We start from the raw sequence: 9,232 nt of genomic DNA on the forward strand, positions 1-9,232 counted from the left end.
TGTATATTACATGCATAGAGATGAGTGATATTTTGTTCACTCATTATTGCAAAGCTACGAATGGATCCCCAGCTTGGCTGCTGAGCTTCAGGCCCCGCAGCAACGACAAGTTGGTTAAACATCGGTATGGAGATAAACTGCCCGCTGCCAAAAGTGACAGCCAGATTCCATGAGGCAAGCTCTCGCTCCTATGCGAGCTGGGGAACCTGAGAAGTGGGTGTGTAGCCACTGAAGGCCAGAGTCAGGCATGGCAAGGTTCAGGGGAAGCCTGGGTCCGTGGCACCAGAGGTTGGCCAGATCTCTGTACCACTCGGTGTCATCCCAAAGGCTGTGGGAGCTGAACCAAGCAGAGCAGGGGAAGTGTCCTAAGCTGGCAGAGGGAGTAAGAGAGTCCCCAGCCTGAAACCACAGCCAGGTCCACACTGAGCAATGCATGGGGAGTTGGTGGGCACCCCGCTCCTCCTGGGCAGCCTGCGGGTGGGAGGGGTCCCTGGAGCACCCGCTGCCAGGAGAAGGCAAAACCCCAGGCAGCCGAGACAGCTTTTGGGCTTCCCTGGGGCCAGGGCCAGGCCCTGCTGTGATGGGGCAACACCTTCTGGCTTCCTGAGGGACCAGTTAGACTTTGTGACCCTAAGCAAATCCCCGAGAGGGCCTATTTCATATCAAGGCAGTAAAAAGCCGCTTCTTTGTGTCATACTTTTTGAGACTGTAGGTCCAAAAGGAAAGACAAAGTCTCCTGTGAGGCACCACTTCCTTATCCTACCACAGCAGGGGTGTGTGTGCGCGTGCATGTGTGTGTGTGCGTGTGCATGTGCATGTGTGCTCACTTCCTTATCCTACCACAGCAGGGGTGTGCGTGTGCGTGCATGTGTGTGTGTGTGTGTGCGTGCATGTGCGTGTGCGCGTGTGCTCACTTCCTTATCATACCACAGCAGGGGGAGTGCATGTGTGTGTGTGTGCGTGTGCTCACTCTCCCTCTACTGTACAGCAAGATTCCAGTTCAGAGACCACACCAGAGTGGCCTAATCTAAGGTGGTCATCTCCCAAAGTACCCATCTCTACATGAAATCGGCTCACTGTCCATGCACTAAGCAGCCGTGTTATACACGCTAAGGAGAAAAATCTCTGCGCTAGTACATGGTGGGAACCTGCACCAAGACGCCAGCAGGCGTGCCAGAGTCACAGCCACATGTGCAATGTGTTTCATAGTCACAGGAGCAGAGGACTAAAAGCATCCTGAGTGGCAAACATGCCACAGATTCCAAGGTGTGGCTCTGTGTATTATTAGGGCCAGGAGAAAAGAGTCCATGGAAAAGTTTGCTGCCAACAGCTGCTTAACACCCACTCCATGAGGCATAAGAGTGGTCCATCCTTACAACTTCAGCCAGATTCACAGGGCCAATGCTTTTGGCCTTCGTTTTCCTGGAAAACATTCTCAGGGGCATGTGTACACTACAAAGAGGAAGTGGAAAAATTAAAGGAAGATCCATTGGAATGCTATCAAGGGATGTTAAGCATGAACCGGGGTGCATAGGATTGTGGGGATCTAGTGGGGGCCCCAAGAATTGTAGGTCAGGGGAACAACAACAGCCAGAAGCCTTCACAGCACCCACAGACACAGACTCCTGCACCAGCGCTCCATGCTCAGGCAGGAGCTGATCCTGGGAGCCAAGAGCCCTGCGCTCTGTGCCCACCACTAGGAGTCCGGAGGCCTCAGCCAGCACTGCTGAGCCCTCAGCCTCCCATTTGCTAGGAAGATGGGCTGGACTCGGGCTCCCTGGTGAGGAATGGAAATCCCAGGTGAACAGAGCAGGGGTCAAGGGCTGCACCTGGGCGGGCCTCTGGTGGCTGCTGACAACTGCAGCCTGTGTCTGCACAGAAGCCCTTTTGGAGGAGGAGCGGCGTCTCTTCCCAGTAGGCAAAGGGCTGCAGAGGCTGTGCTCAGTGACTAAGACCAGAGGACCAGGGAGGCACCCGCCTTGCGCACCAGGCAGCTGCCTCAGGCCGCGGGAAGATCTCCTGGGAAAGTTCACCTTCCTCCTGGTGCTTGGCTCCTGCCTAGCCCGCCCCCAGGTTCCCCTGTGGTCCCCAAGCACCTGGTCCTGACCCCGTTTCCACAGCTCATAGCGCTCAGGTTGCAGGATACGCACAAAAGCATCCATGGAAAAGCTGACCCTTGCCTCCCCGCAGCTGCACTGAGAAGCCACTTTGCCATAATCGATCCACCGCAGGGTGGCAAAATTGATGGCCTCTGCGCAGTTGAAGCCATGGTTGAAGCCAGCATGGTAGCCATAGGGAAACGTCACCATAAACTCCCCAGCCTCCTGAGTCATGCAGCTGAAGGGGATCCCATTGTCCCTCAGCACTGTGGGTGAGATGAGAGCCACTTTGTGCCTCAGGAATGCCCCACAGACCCGGGAGCTGCCCGGGAAAAGCTCCCTGGCGAGCCGCTCCAGGCGCTGGCCGTGCTCTGGGGGCACCGCATACCAAGTTTTGGGCTCCCCGAAGTGCAGGTAGTTGATGCTGTAGAGGTCCATGTCCTCCGTGTGCCACGCAAACGTGGTCTTCCACATGCCAAAGTACAGGTACGGGGTGTTGACTCCCTCAATGACCACTCCACATTCCTGCTCCAACAGATCCAGAATGGTTCCCAGGCGCCCCAGGTTCCACTGCTTTGTGCTTTCATCAAACAAGGAGCCACTGATGTCAGCACCATAAGGTGGGGAATCATAGAGGCGATTCTTCCAGTACTTTCGCTCCAAATCTTCAAAATTGCGGTGTGGAGGAGCCTGATATTCTTTGCTGTTTGCCAGGTGCTGGTACTCCCGCACGGTCATGGGTTTCTTCCTCCTATGGTACTGGGTAAACACACCTGCCTGCCCGGAGACCACCTGCTGCAGCGGGGCGGGTATTAAGAGGCCACCGATGCTGTCATAGGACTCTCTGGCTCTCCATTCCTTGGGGGGAATGACCTTGGCCAGGCCAGCCCTGTGTGCACCCTGGGATTCCATGTAGGCAACGTATTTGCTGAAACCTGTGAACTCCTCCAAGGTGGGCCGGAAGGTCCTGACCATGCACCTGAGGCTCTGGGTACCAGGGTTGTCAGGCTCCATCCTTGCAGTGGAAGTGACACAGAGACAGTCGCCAAGGGCACCGCCACGTCCAGACAACTAGGGATGTTGGACGTAAACGCTTTCTTCTTCACTTCCACTTTAGTTTAGCTGGTGGTTAGAAACTCAGATTTGACCTTTTGATGAAGGAAATTCTATTTCCTACGTTGATAATTCACCACCAGCACTCTGTTCTGTTTGCAATAAGTCTGAAATAAATGAAAAACAGAGTTTTAAGTGTTTAATGCAGAAATGGAGAAATTAACATGAGAAACAAATTAAAGTCTAAATTCTCACGTATTCAACAAAAGCCATAACAGCTCACACCTGTCAGGTGACAGAGAGGATCATCCCCTCAGAAGACCACTAGAAGTGAGAAACCCACTCTGGGAGAAAGCAGGGGACAGCAAGGAGGCCACTGGGCTGCACCAGGGAGGCAGCAGGCTCTAGGAGGGGACAGTAGCTGATTTAATCCAGACATGGTAATGGAAGCCCTAAATCATGCTGGAATAAATATGAAAGAATTGAAATGATCCCCCGCATGCTGTGGGATTATAGCAGAGTGAATGCAAAATCAAGTGCAACCAGGGGCTGAGGAGATAGCTCAGTAAATAAGTGCTTGCCCGGCAAGTGCAGGGTCCTGAGTTCAATCCCCAGTACCACACAAAAAAAAAAAAAAAAAAAAAAGAAAGAAAGAAAGAAAGAAAGAAAGAAAAGAAAAAAAAATCAAGTACAACTGAAATGACAGCACCTATAGGAAAACATAGAAGTTGAATTATGGAATTATCAGTGGATCAAAACCGCATCAGTGAAGCAGATTGAAGTTCTTAGAATAAAGTCATACGGGAAGCAGAGCACACCACACCTATGACAGCCAAGGAGAATGGTAACCGGGTGCATGTTTGTAGCTATAACAGTACCTATAAGAGGGTAGCATGGTGCCGAATAATGGAACGATGCGTACTTGGGTTCTAGAAAAGCAGAAACAATCTGAATCTGAAGCTAGTAGAAGCAAATATTAGACCAGAAATCAATGAAATTATTGGCCAGGCATGGGGGCACACGTCTATGATCCCAGCACTCAGGAGGCTGAGGCAGGAGGATCCCTTTGCCTTTCATTAAGGCCAACCTAGGTTCCCAAGTGAGTTCAAGACTAGCCTCTTCCATAGAGAACAGTGCACCAAAGCCTTCGTTCCTCTAAAGGATAACCAAGATTGACAACACCTGTGATACAGGTCACTGGAACAGTGCTTCCCTGGAAAGCTCAAAGTCCTCAGTTTGATTCTGGGTACCAAAAAAAGATTGATAAAGATTTAATCAAAGTTACCAAAGCAAGGAAAGAAAAAAAAAATATATATATATATAGCAATGCCATACAATTAGGAAGTGAACAGTCCTTCTAGCATGGTTTCACACTCTTGTGATCCCAGCACTAGGGAGCCCAGACAAGAGGATTGCTACAAGTCCCAGGCCAGCCTTGGCTACAGAGGGGCTTCAAGGCCAACCTGACTATATAGGGGAAGACTGTCCCCCATGATCCAGCCCCCCAAAAACAATAAGCTTCCAGTGTGTCAGCAATAAACTTCTTCAGAAAGAAATCAGGAAAACCATCTTGTGCACAGTAGCTTCCAAAAACAGACAAACCAAAATCTTCCCAGAGGTTAACAAGCCCAAGGGAGGGAAAGACCCCAATGCTGAGTTACTTTTCTCATCACTGAAACCAAATATCTGACACCCAAATAAAGAAGGAATTTATTTGGCTCACATTGCGGAGTTTTCAGTCTGTAGTCAGCTAACTCCAAGGTAAGTTGATCCAACAGACAGGCATCAGAGAGGAGCTGGAGTCCCGGGCAAAGGTCGGCAGGCAGAGGCAGCAGGCAGTGAAGCAGCAAGCCACAAGCCACACCTGCACCCCTCTCGCTCCCTTATATCTGGGCCCAGGATGCCTACCCTTAGGGTGGACAGCACTCATGGGAGGGTGGGTCTTCTCATTACCCACTCCCAGACTTGGACCTATCCATCTCACAGTCTTCATCCCAGCATTACACACTTAATCCCAGCATCTCCCCTGCAATACCCCTCTGCCATGCCACCCTGCCTGGCAGCAGCCCATTACAGACCGAATCCTCTCCCAAGTGTGAGCCAAATAAACCTGTTCCTCTTTAATTTTGGGTGTCGGGAATTTTGTCCCAGGGATGAGAAAAGTAGCTAAAGCAGAATTTAATGTCAGAGCCAGGCTTGATGACACAAACCTATAATCCCATCACTTTGGGGGCTGAGGCAAGAGGATCAACCAAAGTCCAGGTGAGCCTAAACTACACAGTGAGTTCAAGGCCAGCATGTACAAAATAGTGAAATCCCATCTTAAATAATATTAACAATAATGATAATGATAAATTAATCAATTAAAATAAATAAACAACTCAGGTGCCAGCACAGTGGGTCCTGACCATGCCACTCAGCAGCCTTTGGAAGAGGGTTGTGCGAGTTTAGAAAGGTACAAATATGCCAGCTGAAAAGTAGAACTGGAATGCTATAGGGCATTCGGTAGGAGCTACTGCTCAGCATACAGAAGACCAGAGAGTCAGTAATGACCGAGCTGGGAGGGTCCTACTAGGAAGAGGGACTGCTCTGGCTTTGGGGATCCGGACAGTGTGTGTCCGGCAGAAAGTGTCTCTGCATTTTGCTCCTATCCAGAGACTTTGCCAGAGGCTCAGATGACAGGGGCAGACTAGTTAATCTGGCAGAAGAAATTTGCTTTGGCTCTTGTTTTCTTTCATTTTGCTGCCTCTTTGATACAGGACCTCCCTGCAGTCCTGACTGGCCTCGAGCTCGCTGTGCAGCACACGTGGCCGCAGCCTGGCCTGCTGGAGCCTCCTAAGTGCTGGGATTGCAGGAGAGCACGGCAAGGCCCAGCTCAGAAATTTCAAGTCCATCTAAATTTGAAGGGGCAGCATGGCTGTTGTTGGGGGCTTTTAGCCAGATTTCTGTTGAGAATCGAGAGCAAGGAGCCCAGGAGAATGATTGCAACCATTTTGAGTTTGGCTAGAAATGAATTTCTGGCAAAACCGTGGACTGCTGCAAAGGCAGAGCAGAGGAGATCTCGACTGCTGAGGAGCAATGGGAGAGCAGCCAGACGGCCTGAGTGCAGCCACAGAAGCAGCAGGCCTCCTCCCTGTGCAGCCTCAAACTGTGTAAGGACATGCTTCCCTGTGCGAAGACAGCCGCAGAGAAGTATGTGCCAGGATGGCAGCAGCCTCGCCAAGCTGTTTCTAAGGAAGCGGTTCAGAGGCACTTGGCCCCCACAGCCAAGTTAAAAAAGAAAAGTTTTCTTTAGTTCACTGTTTGTAGAGGTTTCAGTCCTTCCCTGGCTGGCTCCAAGGCAGACTCCTTCATTTCAGTTCATGGGGAGGAAAAAAGCAAAAGGAGGAGGAGTGAAGCACCTCTTCTGAAGGTGGTTCCAATCCAAATGTCAGCAGTCACCCACCCTTAATCCCAGTACCTTTAATCTCAGCGTTGCACTAGGAATCAATCACACATTCTAGATACTGCTACTTAAAAAAAAAAATTATGATCACATGAGGCTTTGGGGGGACATCTAGACACAAGCCATAATGCTTCCCCTCTGTCATGGCCTTCTTCATTTTATCGGACTGGGCAGACATGCCTGTGTGACCAGAGACCACAGTTGTAGGAGTGCGTAGCTGTTAAGTGGTCCCGGATACTGTAGGTATAAAATAAATATCTGTGAGGTCGTGTCATTCAAATAAAAGGCTGAATGATGTGAACGTGGAGAGAAAAGGCAACACTTTCTGGTGGGGTTCTAGATAAAGGAAGTTTGGTCCTCTGCTGCCACTGCTTTATCTACATAGACTCGTGCGTATCTATTCTAATGGATTCATATAAATGAATCATAGTTGTCTATTCTAATGTTTTCTGTGTATTTCCTTTCACATTGATATTGTCCATGAGGAAACTGATTCATTGAGATGAGGAATTATTGGAGTCAGACATGCAAACAAAAATCTCCAAGATGGCTCCTTGCCAAGCATGAGAGGGGAGGGCTGAAAAGAACAGGGCAGGGAAAGCAAAGAAACAGAGAAGGGGGGGCATAGTGACTCACACCTGTAATCCCAGCACTTGGGAGGCTGAGGCAGGAGGATCATTTGAGTTCGAGACCAGCCTGAGCTACAAAGTGAGCTCAAGGCCAGCCTGAACTGCACAGTGAGACCCTGTTTCAGAGAGAGAGAGAGAGAGAGAGAGAGAGAGAGAGAGAGAGAGAGAGAGAGAATGTAATGTTGATGTTGGAGACCAGGTGGCAAAGCTGACTGGGAAAATGAATGGGATCTGCCAATTACAAGACCCAGGGCAAGGCCAGGACCCACGTGTAGAAGTCTCGTGGCTCCCAGGAGCTGTGGGCAGCGTGACAGTAGACAGCCCAGCAGGTGAGCCGCAGTTCTGCTCCTGCACAGCCCAGTTTCTCACATGCAGCTTGTAATTTCGCTTTTTGCTTTTAATCTCTTCTTTCTTTGCTCAGCCTGCTTGCTCTGCAGAGCTCATTTCTCTTGTGCTCATTTAACCCTTTCAAATCAACTTGTGGTACCCTTCTTGACTCGCCTGCTCCAGTGCTTGGTTCTAGGCAAGAAGTACCTGATTTTTAAATTTTATTTATTTATTTTTGTTTTTGAGAAAGGGTCTTGTATGTAATGCAGTGTGGCCTTCAACTCGTTTATTTAGCTCAGGCTGGCCTCGAACTCATGGCAAGCCACCTGCCTCGCTGGGCGATTTCAGACATGTGCCACCACACCCAGATGAGATTCTTTTGTTGTGGAGTCATTTCTCAAAGAAGTGCCATATAACAGTTTCTGTAACGAACTTGACTGTTTCAGCTGAAATGGACAGACGTGTATACAGAATGGAAGCCCGTGTCCGGTCCATTTCTTGTTGCTACAGCAGCTTTCCTAGGGCTGGGACCTCTATACAGGAGAGACGAATGTACTTCTCCTCTCTGGAGGTCCAGGAGCACAGGGTCTGGCCCTAGAAAGGGCCTCAAGGCACATCCGCGATGGCACCACAGGGCGCCGCGTTTTCCTGAGAAATCTCGGACGAGGGACCGCAGAGAGCAGGAGGGCCGCTCTGGCTCCTTCCCCAGCACCGTACCGTACTCCACTTGCTCACAAGGCACTGCTACCAGAGGAGACCCGCTCCTGGGACGTGAGCCACCCCCGCTTGAGGGTGGCAGCCCACAACCTCGAACCTTGCCTAGTCGCCCCCCAAGGTCCCTCATTTCCCTGCCCTAGTTAGGCCCCCTCAAGGCCCCAGGCCTCCACGCCGCAGCGTGAAGAAGCTTTCAGCACATGACAGCTGGAGGGCGCCCAGAGGTGTGAGGGAAGCTGCGTCTACCAGCTGCGGGGGTGGGGACTGGACCCCCAGTAAGCCCTTTGGGGCTGCTGCGGGCAGGTTTGCATCCGAGCCGTGTTATATTTGGAAAGTAGGGCAGGAGTTCATCTCGCACCACTCACATACACAAATATTGTGAAGCGGATAACTTTAAGACTACCGCATCACAGGGGAACAGTCTTTTGAACTCCACGTGGAAAAAGTGTCTTAAGAATGAAGTCTCCAGGTCCTGCGGCCCGTGGCGCACGAATCTCCGAGGCTGGAACCTGCACTGCGTCTCTGCAACCCTGGAGGCGACTCAACAGGCAGCTGAAGGGGCCTGGCCAGCTCGGTGGACCGCGGGGCGCGAGGAAGGGGGACCTACAGCCGGGCGGGCACCGCTGGCGACCTCCGCCTGCTGCGCCCCGCAGCCCTGCTGACAGCCCCGCCCACAGAACCCTGACCACGCCCCCTCGCCGATTGACCCGCTCACCACGCCCTGGCCACGCCCTCTGCGCCCCGTCGACCCGCCTACCACGCCCTGGCCACGCCCCCGCGTCGACCGACCCGCCCACCACGCCCTGGCCACGCCCTCCGCGCCGTCGACCCGCCCCCCGGGTGGCCACGCTCCCAGAGACCCGCAGCGCGGGGCTCGCCCTGTGGCTGGGGCTGGGTCCGGGCTGCTCGGCGGAGGTGCCGCCGCCCGGCATCCTCCCGTGCTGCCTCCGTCCGGGACCTGCGGG

The 9,232-nt window shown here is 52.0% G+C and overlaps 1 protein-coding gene and 1 pseudogene across 1 annotated transcript; one reads left to right on the forward strand and one right to left on the reverse strand.

The window, feature by feature from the left end:
* Positions 1-1,130: 1,130 nt before the first annotated feature.
* On the reverse strand, positions 1,131-3,113 carry LOC101565039 (lysine-specific demethylase 4D-like). The gene is made up of 3 exons (XM_012513597.1): positions 1,988-3,113; positions 1,614-1,777; positions 1,131-1,148 (listed from the first exon to the last, which is right to left on the reverse strand). Exons 1-3 carry the CDS (start codon positions 3,111-3,113, stop codon positions 1,131-1,133), a joined length of 1,308 nt encoding a protein of 435 aa, XP_012369051.1.
* Positions 3,114-8,723: 5,610 nt separating this feature from the next.
* LOC101565437 overlaps positions 8,724-9,232 on the forward strand; it is a 4,967-nt pseudogene continuing 4,458 nt past the window's right edge.

Source organism: Octodon degus, unplaced genomic scaffold, assembly GCF_000260255.1.
Source record: "Octodon degus isolate 3935 unplaced genomic scaffold, OctDeg1.0 scaffold00012, whole genome shotgun sequence".
Lineage (NCBI taxonomy): Eukaryota > Metazoa > Chordata > Mammalia > Rodentia > Octodontidae > Octodon > Octodon degus.

What these genes read in the sequence shown, in the direction of transcription:
- LOC101565039 (XM_012513597.1), bottom strand. Translation starts at nt 3,113, where the DNA reads ATGGAGCCTGACAACCCTGGTACCCAGAGCCTCAGGTGCATGGTCAGG. An exon ending in CGGCCTGAGGCAGCTGCCTG is followed by an intron (nt 1,778 to 1,987) that starts GTGCGCAAGGCG and finishes ATTCCTCACCAG; the next exon opens with GGAGCCCGAGTCCAGCCCAT.